Source organism: Euleptes europaea, chromosome 1 (assembly GCF_029931775.1).
Source record: "Euleptes europaea isolate rEulEur1 chromosome 1, rEulEur1.hap1, whole genome shotgun sequence".
NCBI lineage: Eukaryota > Metazoa > Chordata > Lepidosauria > Squamata > Sphaerodactylidae > Euleptes > Euleptes europaea.
This window is the reverse complement of record NC_079312.1, coordinates 74940859-74963785: the sequence shown is the minus strand read 5'-3', so window position 1 is coordinate 74963785 and position 22927 is coordinate 74940859. Positions and strand designations below refer to the sequence as shown.

The 22927-nt window shown below is 42.7% G+C and overlaps 1 protein-coding gene across 1 annotated transcript in view; it reads right to left on the bottom strand.

Annotated features, from left to right (window-relative positions):
- Positions 1-12062: 12062 nt before the first annotated feature.
- Positions 12063-22927, bottom strand: part of CACNA2D2 (calcium voltage-gated channel auxiliary subunit alpha2delta 2) — a 720324-nt gene continuing 709459 nt past the window's right edge. Inside the window, exons 33-39 of the mRNA XM_056867097.1 lie at positions 20150-20302; positions 18441-18493; positions 18064-18119; positions 16347-16470; positions 15256-15365; positions 14084-14172; positions 12063-13271 (exon numbers count right to left, since the gene is read on the bottom strand). Coding sequence (XP_056723075.1) covers positions 13143-13271; positions 14084-14172; positions 15256-15365; positions 16347-16470; positions 18064-18119; positions 18441-18493; positions 20150-20302 — 714 coding nt within the window. The 3' untranslated portion in view covers positions 12063-13142. The remainder of the gene's footprint in view (positions 13272-14083; positions 14173-15255; positions 15366-16346; positions 16471-18063; positions 18120-18440; positions 18494-20149; positions 20303-22927) is intronic.

Genomic DNA, 22927 nt, shown 5'->3' with positions numbered 1-22927 from the left:
CTCCACGGGCCTGGCTCCCCGCCGGAAGCTCGGCCTTCTGCTTCCTCTTTCCTGCTCCGGGCCACTCGGACAAGGCCGCCGCCCTTCCCTCCGCCAACAGGCAGGAGCCGCCGCTGCTGCTGCTTCCAACAGGCCAGGTCTGCATGGCCTCCGCCGGAGCAGACAAACAGCGGGACTGCGCCTGCGTCGAGGCGCTCCCAGGCGCATGCTGGGAAATGCAGTCTCGCGCCTCCCTCACAGCGAGGCGCCGAATAGGGAGATGACTACCAATCCCAGCCTGCACAGGGGCTGGGGCGTCGGAGCAGAAGCAGTGGCTGCGAAGCGCTGAGGAGGTTGTCCCAGCGTTAGGAGGGGCTGGGCAGGGCAAAGAGAGCAGTGCAAGAAGAGAATTCACAGGGGGTCGCCGTGTTAGTCTGTCTGCAGTAGTAGAAAAGAGCAAGAGTAGTAGTAGAAAAGAGTAGTAGAAAAGTAGTAGAAAAGAGCAAGAGTCCAGTAGCACCTTAAAGACTAACAAAAATATTTTTGTTTGTGGCCACAGGCTCACGAAAGCTCCTACCCTGCCAGAAAATATTTTTGTTAGTCTTCAAGGTGCTACTGGACTCTTGCCCTTTTCTACTAATGCAAGAAGAGGAGTGTCATCTTTCGAAAGCACCTCTCGTTTTAGTAGCTGAAGGAAGGGAAGCTCGCCTTTGTCCGATGGGAAGCTCCCTGCATGTATCACTACGTAGCGTAGATTGGCCAAGAATTGAAGGTCGAGACTGCCTGCCAGGTTACCGTATTTTGAAAGAGGGAGCGGGGGAGATACGAGGCCTAAACTGATTTTAGTGGGTCTCCGTTCCCAAGACAGTCATGCTAGGAAGAGACAGTCATGCTAGGAAAAGTGGAGGGTAGCAGGAAAAGAGGAAGACCCAACAAGAGGTGGATGGACTCAATAAAGGAAGCCACAGCCTTCGATTCGCAGGATCTGAGCAGGGCTGTCAAAGATAGGACATTTTGGGGGACTTTCATTCATAGGGTCGCCATGAGTCGGAAGCGACTTGACGGCACTTAACACACACACATTTCCCAAGACGTCAGTACTTGGATAGGAGACCACCAAGGAAGGCTGGGGTTGCTACGCGGAGAAAGGCAATGGCAAACCACCTCTGCTCTTCTCCTGCCTGAAACGCCCAGTGGAAGGAGTCACCCAGAGTCTGTTGCGGCTTGATGGCACGTGCTTCTTAGTCCCCAAGGAAGCAAGCAAAACATGAAAGCGTTAATGGCGGGGGGGGGGGAATTTCTGAGAAGAGACAAAAGCTGTGTTGGACACAACAGAAAGGATGCTACAGTGGTCCTAAATTAATTATTATTACCATATTTACAGTGGGATAGATGTGTTAGTCAGCCCTGACCTGGATGGCCCAGGCTAGCCTGATCTCGTCAGATCTCAGAAGCTAAGCAGGGTCAGCCCTGGTCAGTATTTGGATGGGAGACCACCAAGGAATAACAGGGTTGCTGTGCAGAGGAAGGCACTGGCAAACCACCTCTGATAGTCTCTTGCCATGAAAACCCCAAAAAAGGGGTCGCCATAAGTCAGCTGCGACTTGATGGCACTTCACACACACACAGATGTGTTAGTCAGTTGCAGCAAAAACAAGGTCCCTTACGGTCCCTTAAACACTGGTATGTTTTTTGTGTGGATTAGAGCTCACTTGCTCATTGCAAGATTTGTCTAATATCTTGGTTGTATCCTGCCGTTCCAGTGTGTGGCATAGGACAGCTCTATCTTTAAAATGCCTGCTATTTAGCTACAATCCTGTTGTTTATACACTACTTTTCTCACCAATGGGGATCCACAGCAGCTTACAACTTCATTCTTTCCTCCATTTTGTCCTCACAGCAACAATCTTATGAAGGAGGTTAAGCTGAGAAAGAGTGATTGGCCAAAGGTCATCCAGTGAACTTCCATGGTAGAGTGCAAACTTCTGCCCTAAACGTGTTTCGTAAAGGTTCTGTGTACACAGATCTACCTGCCTTCTGTTTCAGTTGTTCCAGATTAGTAATTATCCCCCTGGTGGATGTTGTGATTATTGAAAAGTTAGTGTCAGCAATACCGAATTGGAATCCAGAGTGGCATGTTTCTCAAATACACTTGCATCATTGTAATGGAAATGAACGATTACATGTTGTACACTTGAAAAGGCGGCTTGTGAAAGGAGGGGGAAAGTTCAGTTTCTGGAACATTCTAGGAGAATACAAAAGCATATGCACAGTAATGCTTGCTGCATCTTATTTTCTCACGGATGGTAATTATTTCAGTAAAGGTGATTTTTGACTTGGTAACAGGTGATATAATCACAAATCAGATTTGTGTCCACTGATTAGAAATCCATTCCTCAAGGTCTGGATTAATTTAGCATGCTTCGAAACTGAGATCCTTTCATATCTCTATCGGGAGATCTCATCTTCTCACAAAACAGAAGAAAAGTAACTGTTACTCACTATGGTCAAACTGAAAATAGTGGTAGGTAATTATTTCAACATTCTTATGTGCATATATCTAACTCTGACACCTGCCGCAGAAAATGTGTCCTTGGAACTGACTGTGTATTCTGATGTAACAATAATATTTAGCATACTTTTTTTTAAGTGTAAAGCAAGCCACATATTTACACATCAGGAATTTTGTGCATGGGGAAAGAGGGAGGTAGCTAGGGAGCATAGGGCACTAGGATAATGTTGTTCACAGATTCTCTGTACTCATATTCCATTCAGCAGAATTCTTCCCTTGTTCACCAGCAGCATCTTCAGCAGTTAACCACCAAAGAAATGAATAATGCCCAGTGCCATCTATAAACAGCTCTCCAGTGGAGATCCTTCTGATTCAGCATCCAGTCTCCTCATGTCACCACAGAAATACTACTCTAAAGTGATGTGTCATATACAAGACACTGGGGGAGATTCTTATCCTCTTATAGGTGAAGTCAGTTACTGGAAATATGGGCCTAAACAGTTACGAACAAGTCAAGCATATGGCTGCTTGTTAGTTGAAATCTTAAGCATGGATCCTAATTTATTTAATGCTTTCCTCTCAACTTCAGTTACTAATGTTGACTCTACCCAACAAAGCATTTTCTACCCAATGAGCACTGTGTATGGAGGCACTTTCACTGAACATTAAACACCTAGTATGAAAATAGTTGAAAAGACATTTTCTTTGTCCTTGTTCTGCTGACTGTCCACCTTGAGCCAACAAAAATATTGAAGACTACCTTTTTTCAGCTTAAAATATCTTTGGAGATGTGTCCCTTTCTGCACAACACTAATTTCTCCAGTAAAACTACCATTAGTCTTTACAGCAATAATCTGCCATTTGGTGAAGGTTAGTTTTTACACTTTAGAGAGCGTGCACTACCCCTGGGGCACATACCTAGCCAGATTTCGTTTCATAATGTACGAGAGAAGCAGCAGCACAAGTATCCCCGTGCTTTCCCATACAGATGAGTTTTGGTGCTGTTAACAGAACATGCACTTGCTGGAATAGCATGAGAATGCTAAAGTGTAATTGAGATTGTGGAAAGGATGCAATGGGGCAGAATTCGGAGCTATGAATGTACCACATCAATGGTACATTCTCATGCTTACATACATCTCAGTACTGCAAGGGTTTGCTTTGGACTTTTTAACTAGGCTTGTCTTTCTGACAGCCAAGTCTTTTTCTGTCTCATTTTATTCCCATTCTAATAATTTCTCTCAGAGGATTCTTGATGTATTCTTACTGCCTAAATGGAAATGACCTAGTAGAATTTCCCTTGGACTTTGCAGTCTGGCTTTGAGATTAATTGATGAGGTTGCAGTATTGTGGATTGAGAGTCCTCAGATACTTCAGATAGCTGAGAGAAAATTGTGAACTGTGACTGGCCCAAGGTCACCCAGCAGGCTTCATGTGGAGGAGTGGGCTGGTTCTCCATATTAGAGTTTGCTGCTCTTAACCACTACAGCATGCTGGTTTAATTCTCTCAGGGCTTACAAAATGGGGCCTGTGAGGGAACAGACATTCCCCCAGTCCAGATATTTTCAAAGCTCTTGGGGGCTTCTTGAAGAGGCTGGTTTCCCTTTAACTGACACTCAGCTGCTCTCAGGGTTCTACCCCTTCTGAAATATTTTCAATCCTTATCAGGGCTTTTTAAAAAGGTTCCTTTTTTTCTCTTGAGTAATTCACAAAGTCATATTTTTCTGCATACCCGGGGAGTTCCTTGAGTCTAGAGAATTTTACCTTATCTGTGGTAGCTCTTTTGTGTTGCTTTCATCCAGGAGTTGCCTTAGTGATTCTGAGGCCCCAAATAAAACTCAAGGATGGCACCCCAGAATCACTGCTGGGGGGTGCCCCCACCATCCCAGATGAGGGAGGGAAGAAGGCAGCGTGAAAAGGTCAGCCCCCTAGCCTGCCTGTCCATCAAATCATGAGCTGGGCACTTTCCTTGGGGAAGGGCCATGGCTCAGTGGTAGAGTATCTGCTTGGCACATAAACAGTCCCAGGTCCAAATCCTGGCATCTCCTGTTAGAAGAACGAGGTAGTAGGTGGAGTGATATCTGCCTGAGATCCTGAACAGCCACTGCCAGTTTTGAATAGACAATACTAATCTGGTGGACCGATGGTCTGATTCAATATAAGGGAGCTTCAAGTGTTCCATATATTCAACATGTCTTGGGAAACGGCAGGCTGGCGGCAGGCCCTACCTGCCTTCTGCAGCAGGGGTTTGGCTGGCTGGCTGCCTTCTCTCCATGGGGCTTGGGCTGTCAGCTTGCAGCTGCCCACCACCACCGTTCCATAGCTTATCGCCTTACACCCATTTCCTGAGTCTCAGAGGGCATGGTGGATTGGTGGCTGCCACCTGACTCAGCCACCACTACCATGACTCCATGGCAGTGGGGACTTCAGGGCAGTGGCACCAGGATGCCATGTATCCCCTGCCCCAGTGCGGGGCCCTGAGCAGCTGCCCTGGATATCCTGTGCCTAAGACCACCCCTGCTTCCAAATGCTGTTGTCCTTGTCCCCCAGGAACACCATTTTGGGCTGCAGTGGAAAGCTGCATTCTACGGATGGCGGGATTTCTGTCCACGGAGATTCTCTGGTGGATCAAAGCTAGCAATCTTCTATCTACATAAACTGATGAGAATCTTGCCACCGGTTTGAGCAGGAGGTGGATTGGCTCATTGCACAAGTACTAAGGGGGTACTGCTCAGCTGATCCAAGTGAGAGAATCAAATGTCAGAAATTCCAATTTCCATTTATTCTTGTACTCAAGTGCAGCAGCCTTGTTTAATATGTGGGAACAAAGGTGGCCCAACAAAACGGCTGAGTCATTTCCCTCTGCCAGTTTTTAACAAGGGAAAACATGATAATGATTTACAAGCTTAGGTAAACTTGGGGATAGTTGCTGCTCTCCTCCTCCCTTTCAGGACATCAGAGTGCTACAAATAATGGCATAGAAGTGTGTAGAGAAAGAGGCTGCTAAACATTTATGAGAGCTGATAAGCTTAAACATCATCACTGCCTGTGAAGTAACCTTTCTTTTGGGAGAGGTCATTATAACTAATCTCCAAAGCAACTCATTTTCCAAAATCATTAAATTCTATGAATTCTTTGTTGTTGTTGTTTAAAGGGGGCAGAGTGTTAAGCTGCAGTACTGCAGTCAAAAGCTCTGCTCACGACCTGAGTTCGATCCCGACGGAAGTCGGTTTCAGGTAGCCGGCTCAAGGTTGATTCAGCCTTCCATCCTTCCGAGGTCGGTAAATTGAGTACCCAGCTTGCTGGGGGTAAGGGGAAGATGACTGGGGAAGGCACTGGCAAACCACCCCACAAACAAAGTCTGCCTTGGAAACGTCGGGATGTGACGTCACCCCATGGGTCAGGAATGACCCGGTGCTTGCACAGGGGACCTTTACCTTTTTATTATGTTGTCTAGTCTCTGTGTAAAATACCAAATGCCAGTATACTTGGAGGAATGTCTGCTGATAAACAAAGAATATGTATCAGTCCTCCTCTAGCACATGCAGCAATATCAACTAAAAAAATAGCATCTTCCTGTGGGTATGATGAATATTGAAAAATGTAACCAAGTTGTTTTAAAGTTCTACACAACTATTTCAGTATCTTAAATCCTAAACCATTTAGTGGGCAATGGGCAACGTCTGGACCTCAGTCTGATATTTTGTGGACCTGTGGCCATCATTGCACAGGCTATAAATCCAATACAACAAAATAAGGAGTCCACCTGCAGTTTCAAAATGAGCCACTACCGCCTGTGATGTAACCTCTCGGAGGGAGGGGGATTAATCAGTTTATTTAACCAACACATAAAGCAGTTGACTCCAGATCAAATACCAACGTGCTACAAATTAGTGGCCTGAAATCCAGCTTCTCAGCCTTACCATCCAGTTCTGACAGCAGGTTAGAACAGAGCCCAGGAGTACTTACAGACCAAAGTGGGCTTGGAGATTCCACTAATTCTATTTCCCCCACCCCCATTGAACAGGCTTTTAAATTGTAAATATCAGAACCTTACACTTGAGCGGTACCTGTCATCCGCACATTCTTCTGACCTCTTTGCAAACCAGTAAAAGAGTCACCACATTTGAAGTGAAAATATGAACATTATTTAATAACGGATCCTCTGTAATAAACAATTTGAAAATATTTTACAAGGAATCACACGCACAATATTTTACAAAGATTTTAGTCTTTTTAAATTTTCCAACTCTTCTGTACAAAAAAAAATTTAAAAACCCATTTTGAATCATTAGAAAGAAAACCTTTTAGATGAAGACTGATAGGAATTTGATCGATCCCAGCAGCTGTAGGAACAACTACTTGATGCTTTGCTTTTTTTCTTTTCTTTTTTAACTTAAAATATAATATATATATATATTTATAGTTATGTATATTTCTTTTTTTTTTCTCAAATGAGCAGCACCCGACTAGACTACAGATTTACATACACTCCTGGTAACACAGAGCCAGCCATCTGGTCAAAGCACGGTTCCCATAGACATAACCAAACACACACTGAAGAAGCTACAAGCAAAATGACCTTTAATTAACCTTGTCATTAATTTATGAATCTCCTCCCTGCCCTTTTGGCTCTGGAGTCAAACTTCCAAGACTGGTTAAGGCCGTGGGCCTCCCCCTCCCTTTCCCACCCCCTATCCTACTACAAATTGTTTTGCTCAGATGGATCTTAGCTAACAAGTCCACTGGTTTGAATCTATCGGTCGCTACTGTGAACCATGTGAGAAAACAAACAGAACATAGGAAAGGCTGAGCTAAGCCGTCTGCTCAGAGAAGGAGACTCCCTAGCTGGGACTGACTAGCTCAAAGATTTGATTGGGTTCCAGGTTGTTACTTCTAGAGCTTCTTTTGGTTCATACATTTTAGCCTGACCCTCTCTCCACCTGTGTTTCCTATTCATTAGGATTCAAGAAATCAGCTAGATGTCTCTGTTCACAACGACAAACATGACCTCTCGGTTAACCCAACGTCATACTTTGTCATAAGAATAGTTAATTTTTAAAGTGTGACAAAGGTCCCCCCCTCTTGTAACACACCAACATGGATATCCCACTACAATTTTGAGAAACCATTTCTCCATTTGAAGGGTTTGGAAAACTATTTCCACCTGCCATTTTCTACGTTTAGTGAGACTACCTGTTTCCCTAAGCTGGAGATAAAAGGCAAGCCATTTGGTCATTCTCTGGACTTCCCTCTATTCCCCTAATACCCCCCCCCTTCTTCCCTCTTCAGTTTCTCTCTATTAACCTTCTGTGGACAAAGCTGAAGAGCAAACGGAAGGCGTAGTAGTTTGTTTCATTATATAAAGGGGGTCCAGGGTGGCTCATAGACAATATAAAGGTGACTCTAAAGGTGGAGGGTAGCAGTTGGAGCTGCTGACTACTGGAACTCTAGGAAATCCGACAGATAACGCAATCTGTACTGGGGGTGGGATTTCCAGCCTTCATCTACAGTTCTGAGAAGCTATTTGGAAAGAGCTGGATGTTTGGTAGATCAGCCACATACACATGTATAAATATATTTGAAGATCTCATTCTTAAAAAGCAACAAATCACCGGGCAGGGAAATAACCAAGGTAGTTCTCTCTACATTCTGACCTGCATGTTTTGTAATGCCATCATCCAATGCACATAGCAGATCTTTAAAAAAGAAAAGAAAAAGAATTATCCACAATGCATTGCAACCAGGGACAGGGTTTTCTCAGCCTGTTTCATTGTCACGAAGGTTCATCATCCGCATACTTGCCTGTTATGGCTCTGAAGCCTGGAGAAATAAGGTCTTTATCTCATCCTTGTAACACATTGAAATGTGAAGGGGTACTGTTGACCTGGGGATGGGGGTGAGTTAACTGTTAAAGGGAGGTCTTCCTTTTGCCTTAGCACTGACCAGTAACATCTAACCAACACTTAAATAGTTTCCACACATGAAAGGAACAGAAGCATCTCTGTTGCCTCTGGTACTCCCTGCCAGGCCACTGAGAGGATGATTCCACTCTGATGCCCAGGACAGTGCTGAAAGTGGGAACTGTGCCACGTTGCAACCTGTGCTCTGCCTGAGTTGGGGCCGTGTGGAGATCTTCTATTGTCAGAGCTTTATTCAGCAGTCTTCATTCTTCTCTGAAAGGGAGGCCACAGGCAGAAGCCAGGAAAATATAAAGCCGCTGTTAGGGTAGATATGCAAACAGTACTACAGAAACAAGAAGCTTTTACCAGAGAATCTGTTTTCCTAGTTGCCACAAGGTGGTCTGGAGTTTAATGCACTACAACTGCATATCATCAAATGCCACGATCATTAGCATTAGAAATCTCTAAACTACAAGGTGTAGCAGAGATCCAAACATCATATGTAGCGATTTATAGAACCACTGCGAGTCACAGGGAGACCACAAGATACAAATTAGGCAATGTTGAGAAACTGCTGGTTCATCACAGCTACAATGGGTCTTGAGTGACATTCCCATCAGCAACTCCCATCGTCTTCGCCTCTGTCCCACAGCTCTGCTCTCCAATCATAACCCTTAATGTGGAAAATAGACAGCTAGTGCCGTAGAGTACACAGAGACACTGCGGAAGGACTCCCACTGCAGCTGTAGAATCCGTTCTCCTGGATGAAGCTTGGGGAAACCAGTTCTGCGTGGTTGCAGCAAACCATGAAGCCTAGCAGCGCACTGTGTGGCAGTACACACCTCTCACTCCCCCCCAAAGTAGGTTTTCAGCATTAAAAAATGTCTTTCTTAAAAAGGAACAAATGAAAAAAATATAGGGCTTTAAACATTAATCCTCCTGAAGTGGTTGGGGTTGGGGTGTAGGGCGAGGCAAACCTGAGGACAGAAAAGAATGCTCAAATTGTTAGCACTTCCAACTGTCCTTTTCATAGCTAAGGCAAGGGGAACTAAGCTCAACCCAGGGAGGAACAACATATTGATTCCTTAAGGGACATCTGTGTAGATCAAACATGAATAATTTTTTTCTTATTACCCATTTCAAGCTAATCGGAGGCTAGCTCTGGGGGCAAGACTAGCCTTCATAGCATTGCTACAGATTTCGCATAGAAGGTGGGGTGCACCTCACACATTTGTGATCAGGCTTTGTTAGGTATATAGTTTGAAAACAACATCTCTAAGGGCATCACACCAACCAACAACACTTCACTGTGATCCCACTGGACATTAAGCCAGGTCTTGAGTAAGTTTGTGATAGCAACCAACCAGCTACCTGCACTGCCACTGTGGCAAAGTATTCAGAAATATGGAAAGGCCTTTAACAACATTAGATCTCCCCACTCTGATGATAAGCACTGCAGGTCACGTATACTGACTCCAGATATTCTGTGCTCCATCCCCGAATATCTGTTGCTAAGGAGGGACCCCTTATGGAAGTACCCTGGCTCCAGAGCACTAGCCAATCAGAGTCACAGACAAAGTGACACAAGGGAGACTATAGTTTCAGTCAGACTAAAGTGGAATGGACCTGGGGGTTTCAGCCAAACACACTACAAACAGTTCCCCACATCACAAAACAGTCACACAGTTTGGCACAATTGGGCAGTCTCTGCTGCTCAGAAGAGACCAGCGAGATACTGGGAGTGCATCCACAACCCGTAAAATTATTACTGGGACTGTATACCCAAGGAATAATGATACGCTCTCTACTGTACATCAGGTAGAGCTGTTTATAACTTCCCAGTTTACTTCTCTGTAATTCTGTACAAGGCCAATGAAGCAAAACTATTACTGTTAGCACCAGTGGAAAAAAAGAAACAGTGAGAGACTTGGAAGGACATGACTTTTCAGACACTTTACTCTTCTTTTGGACAATAGGATATCCAGAGGGAGGGGGGGGGACACATGAGATAGGATCATGGTAAAGCTGATTTTTGAGAGAGAATTTAATCACTCTCCTACTTTCAAGAACTAGAATCAGTGGAAATAAAGCAAACACACTGCAGTTCATGTGCCAAAGGTCTACTTCCAGATCTCTCAGATACATATTTCTACAATAGACAGTTTCCTCTTGCACTTATTTACATCGTATTACCATGTTTGTTTTAGCAGTCTGACCCTGATTTTACCCTCCGCCACTCAGATCATACCAGCCTGCAGAAAGATTCCTTCAGAGAAGTTCAAGGACGTTCTTTAAGCATTCAGTTGCAGGGTATATATCCTAAGGCAATCACAGCCCATAAAAGCTTTTAAAGACAAACCACATCTATGTGGGTCTTTGGCCATCTGTCTTGAAGCAAAATATAGTTGTGGGAACACCACAGGTAGAATATTTTACATCACACGTGAGTTGAGGTGACAGCATAAGGTTTTGGAGAACCAACTCTCCTACATTTCTGGTTTAGCGCTAGAGCAGCAAACCAGGAACACAGAAAGTTTCTGTTCAAATATATCATGAAATTGTCAATAAAACTAGTCTGTATTTTCACTTGCAGATTCAAGTAACAGTACCATTGTTTGCTTTCTAGGTTTCCTTATAAGGAAGAAAATGAAGCTTTTAACACTTTCATTACTCATAATAGTTAGAATGTAAAGGTTTACATTCACTAGGTGGGAAAAAAAGCTTGTGACTGGGGAACTATGACATGTGAAGTTGAAATAGGGCGCAGTGCTGCCCCACAGCGTTTCATAATGCTGTTGTAAATCTCATCACAGTTACTGTCGTAGCAATTAACTTTTTCCTACTAGTGAAGTCTGCCACATATTGCGCTATATAATGCTGCAGTTGTTCATGTTTCTCAGACTGTAACTCTTGCACCAAAGTAGAAACAAGACAAGCTCTTCTCTACTTCACTGGCTACTCTAAGTGCAGAGGTGATGTAATCACAAGGTACGTTTATTATGGAATATGCACAAGTAAAGAGATCTGAACCATAGTAATTCCACCAGTGCAAGCCCTAAAAAAAGGTAGCTTTTGAACAGAATATTTGGTGAATTATAGATTTACTCCTGTTTGAGAACCTGCAACAGATTGTGTCACCGACAATCCCAGACATGGATTGTGTACCTGCAAAGCCACTCTGAAGGGTTCTGTCTGTTTGAGATGGGTGGCCAGATGTCACAATAACTTCCACTATATCACAGAGCCCTCTTTTAAAGTACATGGAAAATAATTGGTACTCTGCAGGAGACCTGCTTTTAGGGGCTTGGTTGTGCTCTTATTCACCCCTGTATTTCAGGTACTGGATAGCTGGAGGGTGCTGTAAAGGTACAGTAAAAAATCAACACAAAGTCAGGAAGAAAACCTTTGGCTACCACCTTCTTGGCTTGGCATATATTGCTTCAGCCAGAGGTGGGGGAAAGTATCTGTTAAAAGGGTCAGTGTGGACTTGGAATAAAGTCACCTTCAGCTTGTCCAGTCTCACCTTTGGTCCTCCTCAAGGGCAGGATACAGCAGAAATCACAAAGGGGAGGGTTTGTAGTGCTTTAGGGAGAAGGAGAAATAATTGTGTTTTCTTGATTCATTAACACATTTCCAGGCAAGGAAATGATTTGAGACAGGGAATGTTGGATGTGGGCTACATCTATTATGGTACCGTGGTATTCATTTTGCTGATGATAGAGCCACTGTTCCCTCCAACCATTGCAAGGGTTACTAGAATGGTGAGCATAAGAATCTTGACACACAGCCTTCTCCCCTGCTCAGTCTGCAAGTCCTCTTAGTATGGAGTTACTGGTTTCAATAAATAATACTGACCATAAAATTCAAGTCAAATCCTTTTTTTTTCTTTGTGTCCTTGTTGCTGACAACAAATACTATAATTTGTCAGGCTAAAATGCTTGGAAATTAGATGTAGAAAGATCTAGTTTAAAATCTTCAGGCTAAAAATAAAATCATAATAAATTTAAAAATTGATCTGAGATGGATCTAACTAATGAGAGATTTAGCAACGATGGCCTTGGAAAGCACAGCGCGAACTGGGTGGAATGGAGATGCTGCGGTGACATCCTAGGATTTGTTTGAGTTTAACAAGCCATTGGAATTGGCTGAAAAGTTAACTAAACTATAGAATCAATTTGGCAATAATATACCACTTTTTCTGCTCTATTGATTTTTGTTGTTGCTGTTTGCATGATCGGGATGGGAAGGTTTCAAACACAATAGTAATTTGTCAGCATTGTTGATTAAATACTTTAAAGACAAAATTATGAGACACCTCCTGATGAAACTGACAGAAGTCTCCCAGAACTCCACAGATTCAATGGGGAAAAAATATGAGGCCACTGTTCTTCTTGTTTGGCCAACAGCTCAATGGAAAGAGGAGCAATGAATCAAAGCTCAAGGATGTTCACTGTGTGGAGGAGATCATGGTTGTGGCTCGTGCTTCCCCAAGTCTTGCTCAGAGCTCTGTGTTTACACAACCTGCTGTGCAGAGACACTGGACGGGCAAGGAGAGGATGGGAGAAAACGAGAAACAAACAATGAAAATAGCTTCTGAACTTCTGAATGAAGAAAGAACGTCCTCATGAGTGAGTGCCAAGGTGTAACCAGAGTTGATGGAACTAGGCAGCTGCCCTCCTCTGGCAAGTCTGGAGGGGATGGAGATGGTGCAGAAAACAAATATGGATGGGCTGGACTAAATGGATGTTTCAAAGGCAAGATGCCAAGGGCAGTGGATTGCAACAGGCAGTCAAATAGAGGAGGAGCAACTGCAGAGATATCAAGATTCTCCAGGAAGGTCTAAATGATGCTCCTCTGCCACAGTCTGAGGTATCTTCCTGTGGAAACAAGAAGTGAGAGAAAGTCAGATCTGTTCATCCATATGTGTGGTCAGGAACATCCCAGTTGCTTTCACACTGGGACTCAGTACACGTTTCAAGATGTTTTTCCTTGAAAAAACATTGAACCATGATCTTCTGGTCTAGTGACCATTCTGCAAACAGTCCCTGGCCCTACTGCTTTTCTCTATCTCACTAGCATATGATCGGCATGGGTAACATCCCATGGTAAATCTCCATTGATGGAAAGGATTGCTGGCAACAAGACAGGATTTCCTCCCCTCTCATTCTGAAGCCTAAAATGATCCCTGAAATGCTGCTGCTGGGGGGCAACCCCCCACCTCAGAATAGCATAGGGTCTGCTGCGGGAATGGGGAATCTGAAAAAATCACCCTCCTTCTGTTAATGGAAATTTTCTATGGGATCCAAGCCAGTATCCTTGAATCTTTACTGTAATTAAATTCACCTCATAGTTACCCCAGACATGGAAAAGGATAGTGGTCTGTTTTAAAGGCAAGGCAAGGAAGCCCAATGAGATTAAATGTGTAATTACAACAGTTTCTCTCAGGAACAGGGGGTACATTTTGTTCCAGTATTGGACAGATTTGTTAAACAGGTACTGTCCCCTCCTCTCAGTGTTTCTTGAGATGCTTGGACAGATATAGTAGGAACATTACCACCTTGCAAGACTGATGCTTGGGTTGGCAGGCTACGGCATTTACTCATAAATCCCATAGTACTATCCCAGTGGAGTACACCCACAATATATCCTTGTACTTCTTGCATCCATAGGCCTGTCTTCCCCTACTCACCGTTGCATTGTAGTCAAAACAGATGTGGGGACCTTTTCGATATCGAGGCTTTTCTACCAGCTCACATTGATTGGGTTCTCGTGATGGAGCTTTTCATTGTCAAGGAAATACCACACACATCTGTAACATACTTTTGGGGATATGGTAGAGGAATAGGGTAAAAAAAATGGCGTGCATGAACATGGAAACCAGCCATTATTTAGAAAGGCGATATTCTAAGGAAGGATTAGTGTACTCTCCATGATTCTAAGGGCATAACTACCCATAATTTCATTAAAAAAATGACCCCCCAATGTGAGTTTGCCAAAATAATCTGAATGCAGGGGGAGGGGTACCTGCAGGGGAGAGTCAGAAGACAGGAGGGAAAAAATTTATAACAACCCTTCCCATGTCCTCTGATTCTCCCCCTGAAATTGCCACAATGATCATTCTTCCCACCCCACCTCCCAGCTTGAGAGTCTGGCTAGAAGAAAAGCCTTTAAAACATTGGGGCACAATTGGTGGTGGCAAGGATGATTTTAAAACAGCCTTTGAGCTTTCTCCCACAGCCTTCTGAGACCCTGATCATCCGGCTGGGGTGCCCCAACAGGGCTGTACTTATTGTAGTCAGCAGTTGATATATGTACAGTATTAGTATAAAGAAAAATAGTACTATCCCTTTAAACTAGTGCATGCTGGAAGTTGTAGTTTAGCAACCTCTTAAGTCAGATGTTTCTGTATTAGCTCACTCATTGCTCAATGTAATTCCCTCTTCTGGGTGCAAGAGCGCACCCGCCAAAAGTTTGTTCATTGTTAGAAGAAATCACGGATATGGGAGATGTTCATATCCAATTTCTTTTCAAGGACATAACGACTCTTATCACAAGGAATGTTCTCATTACCCATCCTCAGCAAGGTCATAAGTCTGACTGAATTATTTTGGATGCATGTGAGGTTGAATAAAGAATGATTTGAGACTTATGAGAGTTCAGTTGATCACTTACTTGTGAGGAGGGGAAACCTGCAGCCTCTGACCAGGAATAGTGGCTGTAATCTGACTTTCAAAGTAATCACATGAAATTGTTCTGGGGCAGTGTTTTACAGAAATACACCAGCAGATGATCATCAGTCATAATGTACCCCATAGCAAACATTCTGTTGAAGCTGATTCTGTATTATGCCGCAAAGGATACCCTTTACTTCTGCTTGGAGAAGTTTGGTGGATTCACACTGACTGCATATTGGCTTTTCTGCTACAACAAACAGAAGGTTGGTGTTGGCAAGCCTTTGTGCATGGAATAGCCTGGAGAAGAAAAACAAAATAGTCAGGCCTTTTGTGACAATTGCCGCTACCCTTCCAGTTATACCACTATTGTACTGTTTAAAGCTCACCCTGTGTAGGTTACAGTTTCCTTTATGGCACGAGAGGGATGCTTCTCATGCTACTTTTGATACTTCAGTACAGATGCCCACATCCAAAAACGACGCAGTTGCATATTAGTCACCACTTTCCCATTCCAAATGCAAAGTAACTGGTGGTGAGGATACACTCTTCTGTATCTGCAGGCATCATTTGTATTGCTAAGGGGTATTGTAGCTTCTTGATCTCTCTGGGTGTATCTACATTACAGACTTTGACTGGTTCAATGATTGGGAATTGTAGTTCTGTGAGAGAGGATAAGGTTCTTGAAGTGTTCTCAGCATCCTTACTGAACTACAATTCCCAAGGTTTGGGGGGAAAACTATGATAGCTGAAACTGAATAAGACTGATGTATAAGTACAGATTATTTATTTATTTACTTTATTTATACCCTGCCTTTCTCCCAATGGGGACCCAAAGCCGCTCACATTGTTCTCCCCTCTTCCATTTTATCCTCACTGCAACCCTATGAAGTAGATTAGGCTGAAAGAATATGACTGGCCAAGGTCCCACAGCAAGCTTCTATGGGAGAGTAGGCATTCGAACCTGGGTCTTCAAGATCATAGTCCAGCATTCTAACTACGCCATATTGGATTGCCCTCAGTCGTTCAGAGAAAGATGGCCTATTATTGGAAAGCAGTTAAAGCACACAGCCCCGTGAAAGTCTCCGTGGTTCTTTATAGTCAAAATGCCACTCACAGCTCTCCATCAGTTTCTGTGACAGTTGCCATAAACCCTGGTAAAAAAACAGACCTTCAGCCGTGTGTGTGTGTGTGTGTGGGGGGAGAGCAAAGCACTTGGATGCCAACAGCTTTGGTCTTGTACTATGAACTTCTATTGCAGAGATCTCTTCCTCTACTGACCTGGAACAATTTCCACAGTCAATGATGGTGTTGTAAGTGTAGTTAACTGTACTAAAATAGTACTGGGTCTGTTTCATGATGCAGCTGGCCTCCTTGGTCTCCATGCTGTCTGCTGCAACATCCTCTGTTAGAACACACAACACATATGTAACAGAAATGATAAATACTTTGTCTCTTTGTCTCAGGTCATGCAAATTAACTGCTTTTCTCCAACCACCTGTAAACCACTTTTTTAAAAAGCAATCTTCTAATGACAATTGTGCAAGAAATCATATTTCATCCAGTGATCTGCCACCTGTTCTTTTTGTTTAGCCTAACATTTGGTTATGTTTGCTTTCATTATACAGAAGTATGTTCTGTATAAAAAGATACATGCCTTTCTGTTATTGTTCTGGACAGACATTTTGTATTTACCATCTTCCTAGCTGTTATTCGTTCGTTTTCCATATCCCTCTCCATTATTCAGGATTAAAATGTTTATCATGATTAATGTGTATCATTGTACCCATTCATCATAAATGCCTTTGTTAGTTTTTTTCCTGGCACTTCCTTTTTGCAGAAGCTAAACGCAGCTATTTCATTATAAGTGAAGTGTCCCACTTGTTTTTTGGCAAACTACATTAAGTTTATTGGGGTGCATTTGGGTGCTTGGTTACACAATATAATTGCAAATGCAACTATATTTTCTAAATACCTGTTCATGCAATTCTGGGAGGTGTGTGCTTAATACAGAGCTATGAAAAGATTATTACTGGGACAATGACAGGCAAAACTAAAACACAAGGCTGTTGAAAGATGCTCCTGGCTCCAAACCAACAATTCCAAATAAAAGGTCCAGGACCCTGATCAAACCTCTACAGTAGCTCTATCACACTTGGCACAAAGTAGTGACCCAACTACGGGTAAGAACAGATTTTCTTATTAGGCAATGGAGCTAACTTACTCATCATTGCTGTTATATGCTACAGTAAGATATCCTACAGATCCTACAGAAACATGGGAATGGAAGGTGCTTGTGGATCTTTCTTACCCCCCAAGTTTCTCCCGCAATATTGTGATGACCTTCAACATCAGCTTTTTAAGATCTCAGACGTCTGCTGGGTGACGGTGGGAAAGACCTGCATCCACGAGCATCATTGTGCTTCCACTTTGTCTGATCCAATCCAGTAACCTTTTGCTATATTTACACTAGATGCATTTAGAGAACAGACAACTTGGTGATGCTGCAGGGATCATTTCTAGATTTTCCATTTTAGCATCCAACTGAGGTGGAATTGATAATTTGTTGTCTCATTCAGATTGAATTTTGGGTGCAAAACTGTAGGTGTGGCTCCTGGGCTTTGGTTGGGTAGGGAATTTGATTCTCAAACTCAATGGAGGTTTACATCCCTACTCTAAAGCCTTTGGAAACTTCTGAATGGCTGCCTTACATCCAGTATGTGGAGAAAAGTAGCCGAATATACCAAAAATAAATTAAAATAAATATGGAACTAAGTTATTTTCTAGATGTATCCAATGAAATCTTTATGTGGTATTCTGCTCCTTTAATTAATAATTACAACAAAGAATCCGAATTTCCAAGAATGGAAAAACTGCTGAATAGTTCAGTCCCATTTCCCTTTTCTAAATCTAACTCATCTACACAATTGTCTATTATACTCTTTCATTTCATCTTATCTCTTTGAGACTGGATGGACTGAACCAGTAGAGAACGTACCTGTTTGGAACCAGCTGTTATAGGTTAGCCCATACAAGAATTGCTGAAATAGAGACCTTTGGGAAGGAAATGGCAGATCCATTAGGTGATCATAGAAGAAAATAAGTACATGTTGCTAATCTCAACAGGCTTAATGGGCCAAAAATATAAAGATATGTATTTCCCATTTCCAGGCCCTAGGGACTGAAAGAATCAAGGTACCTCTAGCTTTCTGAAGCATTTTTTAAAAATGTTGGCAACTCTAGAACACTTCTTCCAAACACTTCCTGCTTTGCGTTCTATGGGTCTTGTTGTCTATGTAGAGACAGCATTCACGTTGCATTTCAGTTCTGTACAAAATTTGAGCTTCTTCAGTAAGTGGCAAAAGGAAGACTTACCATGCAGCTGCTGAGGTCCACCAAGCCAGGTTCAGGAAATCTGCCATGGTTGGCTGCATGTGAAGAAGAAGAAGAGTTGGTTTTTATACTCCACTTTTCTATACCATAAGGAGTCTCAAAGCAGCTTACAATCACCCTCTCCCTCCCCCCACAACAGGTACCTTGTGAGGTAAGTGGGGCTGAGAGAGTTCTGAGAGAACTGTGACTAGCCCAAGGTCACCCAGCAGGCTTCACGTGGACGAGTGGGGAAACAAACCCAGTTCACCAGATTAGCCCGCCACTCATGTGGAAGAGTGGGGAATCAAACCTGGTTCTCCAGAATAGAGTCTGCCACTCTTAACCACTACACCACACTGGCTCCCACAAAAGGATAAATTGAATTTAAAAGTGCTACTTGTGCACATACCCCCTGTAAGCACAAACCAACATGCTTACACTTTGCTAAAGATCAAGAATAAAGCCTGAAAGATTCTGTAAACTATTCATAATCCCTCAACGTTTTTGGACGTCTACGTATCTTGACTGTGTGCAAACATGATCTGTTTTCATACACTGCAGAATTAAAAATGTTTTCTGCAAATGGTACTTTGCCAATGATAAAGTGTCTACAAATAATTATACATATGGATCAACTGCTACATGATGCAATCAGGCAAATCACTTCATAACAATCAAACCAACCCTGACTGCAGACATGACAAGGATACCTAGATTTTGCTGACAAAAAAATGAAGGGCAATAATGTTTTGAAAAGACTTGTAAAGAGACTGCAATAAAATGACCTCATCAGATGCAACTTTATCCCTGACAGAGGTTTCAACCTCCCTCCCCCAACCCTGTTCTTACTTTACTTGGGCAAAGATCAGGTTCTTGAAATATCTCAGTGCTTCTTAAAATGTGGTCTGCAGCCGTGCCTCATAGTATATTCAAGTGGTCTGCATAACCACAATAAAGCTAGCAGAAGAAACTCAGGGTCTCCTGTGGTAAACAGCAAATTAAATTTCATTTCCTTTTGCACTCTGATGCAATGGGCTGAATGTGTGGGGGAAGGTGTGGGTGAATGCAACACCAAAAGTGTTGTTGGGTAATGTGTAGATATTATTAGGTTTGCACATACTTGATGTTACTCACAGATATTTCTGTCAATACACTAATAATCAGAATTAATTCTTACCTGACAACCACCATATGGAAGTTGCTTGAAAGACTACTACATGCTGGCTGCTTGATGTGGTGGCCGAAATACATGAGAGCCGCTTATCTTGTGGATTGACCACACTTTGTGGAGAGTCTTCATGCTATCACCAGCCACATTGTATGATACATTTTCTTATAATAATATCTTCCAAGTTTCAGATCAAACCATCTTTTGATTACTTAGATAGTTGTATACAAATTATCTGAGGGATTCCCTACATCAACCAGAACTCAACAAAATTCTTAGGATTAGATTATAGTGTTTCACAGACTGTTTGATTCACCTACCTAAAAGCTATTGTTAAAATAGAATATCTCCTACCTCTATTAAATATTCTCCTGGTTTTTTTTTTTCTTTCAAAATGGGAGAACTGCACAAATTTCTTGTCATCCTCAAAAACTCTGATACTCCTTTAAGTATACAGCTGCTATTGTGATTGTATAATAACAGCTGATGCATAAATGTAAAGATATCTTCTGGCAAGGCTTCAGAGGGTGGAGCCATTACTTACCACATATACCCCACGTGGGCCACCTCCTGTGTTACTTGGAGCTTCTGGAGCACAGACAGATTGAAAGTCATATGATTCTTTCCGTGCGAAGAAAGAATTGTTGTAGAGAGCAGACATCAGGTGAGCATCCACCTCGCTGAAGAACTTTCCTACCTGGAAATAGAACATCGTAATTTTTATCTGGAGTCTAGTGCAATGGTCCTCTTCAATAGAACCACAGGCACGAGAGGGACTCTGATTCTGCACCTAGCAGAACTACCCTTTCTTAATTCACAGAAAGAGGAAAATATTTTACTTTCTACCTTCATCTTTGTGTTCAAAAGTGATATGCTATATTATTACATGTTCCATTCATTTATTTACTATATAAGCTAAGGTGTTTCTCATTTTGGATTCCCACAGTTCACCCACTTTTCAAACTGAGACCTCTAGTACTCTCGCACCTTATTCATTTGTGTCAAAACCTCAGCATCACTTTGCTTAGGGCCATTTATTCTTGGGTATTTAGCCTCGTGATCCTCGTCGGACTGCTTTGGGGCTTCGTTGGGATTATGCATGATTTTTCTGACCTTCAGAAGTCACTTCGCTGACACCTCATACTTTGCCCGTGGTTTTAGGATGCTGTTTTGACATGAATTTAAAGTCTGCTTCAAGCCAAAACTGAGGAAAATTGGTGCTGTGAAACAGGCTTTACTTCGGGGGGTTTCTCTCCTCCTGCTTCTATTCTTGCTTTCCCCTCCCACTCATCCTCCAGCCAGCTTTCAGACATCCCTTCCCCCAAAAGCCTCCAGAAGCCATCTTAATGGAGACTAGAGAAATGTGGCCGCTTATTTCTCCAACAGCAAGACGATTGCCATTCCCCAGCCACCCACTTTCCTGTTTTTTGTTTACAAGATATATTTTAGCAATAAAACGCTAAATATATACAAAGAAATGAAGAGAAGAGCAGCCGAGGGAAAAACACAGCGTTCCCTGGTCCCCGGGCTTGTGTCCTGAATTTGGGTGTGGTTCTCTGATTTGGCTGGTCAATTTCACAGGGAGGGTTTTCAGATATCAGGAATAAAAACCGCCAGGCTGATTTCCCCCCACTTTTGGTCAATTTCACAGGAAGGGTTTACAGACATCAGGAATGACCACAGCCAGGCAGATTCCCTCCCCCAGTCAATTTCACAGCAAGGGTTTACAAACATCTGGAATGAACAGCCGGGCTTATTCCCCCCCACCCCCGGTCAATTTCACAGTGAGGGTTTACAGATTTCAGGAATGAACAGAGCTGGACTGATTCCCCCCTCCCCCTTACAAACCTCCTCTTATAGGCATGAAAGCCTTTCCCCCTCGTTTGTGAGTGATTATCAATGGAACGATGAAATGGAAATGGCCGTGCAAGTGTTTTTATGCTCTTATGACCCCAACACTGATATAGCCAGAAACAAATTGGTGGTGGTGGTTTTTTTCTTGACCCTTCTCTGCTTTGGCTGTAAAATGGCAACTAAGTTAATTATAAATGAAAGAATCCCGCAGCAGGGCTGGTGGGGCTGGTGACATATTTGAAAAAATGTACTGCAGCCAATTACTAAACAGCGTTGTCAGGGGGAAGGGGCTCAGAAGCTTTGTATTTCACTGGGGATGAATAATTGACCACAAGGCACTCCTGGAATTTCTTTGGGGCAAAATGCCCTCATGCATAGAGTGTTGAGAATTCAGATTAGAAAACTGTATTTGCAGAGCCGCAAACCCAACATAAACCTCCCATGCATAAATGGCCCAGGGCTGAGTCCTAAAAGGAAAAATCTTTGAACATACACAGGATGTTTTTTCCTCACCACTGAATAACTATCATCGCCTACCTCCTCACATTAACTGGTTGCTTCTGGTCAAAGACCTAGGCAGGACCTCTCCCCTACTTTTAACCAAGTTTTACCCACTTAAAACAAAATGTATTTTAAAAAAAATTACCTGTAAAGCGGAAGAATACAAATTCATTTTTACAATAAATATCATTTTTTTAAATGTTGATTTTGATGATTTATCAACAAATTAAAATGTACAAGAGTTTGTTGAAAAAAGCCCTTTTCTTACTCAAACACTTTCATTCCCCATTCCTAGAAGCTTTCATTGCAGCCCCTACTGTCTTCCTCAGTCTGAGTGGGCTGGAGTAGAGAGCACATGGCCTATAGTAAATGCAGCTGATTTAGCATTTAACAGGGTAACTTCTTGTTGGAAAGTCCAAGGGTGGAGGGAATCAGAATTTATTTTAAATAATTTATTTTATACCAGTTTCCTTGCCTGCCTCAGTAATGGATGAGACCACCAGTTATAAGGAGAGGCAAGGAAATGTATCCACATAATTGTGAAAGTTTCCAATTAGAGGTGGAAATATACCAGTTGGGAAAGATAGGTATTTATAAAGCTCTTGGCTTTTGTGAAAAAAGAGGAAAGGGGGAACAGTTGGAGAACACTTGGAGGTTAAGCAGAGAAAGGGGAAACAGTTGGAGGTTAAGCAGAGAAGTATCCTAGGCTCATCCATTGGGAACAGCCTAAGGAAACAGGAGCAACAATGAGAAAAGATATCAGACAGAGGTATCGAAGAGCTGTGCTGGTCTATGACTGTTTTTTTTAAAATAAAGATTGAGATTGATTGAGATTGACAGAGGTATCCCTGTTATCCAGCTCAGTAACAACTGTGGTTTTTGTTTCAAGAAATGTGATAGCAATAAAATGTGTACTTTACTTCCAAGTCATCATTTCTCAGGGCAGAGTTTTTAAATAGCCTAATTC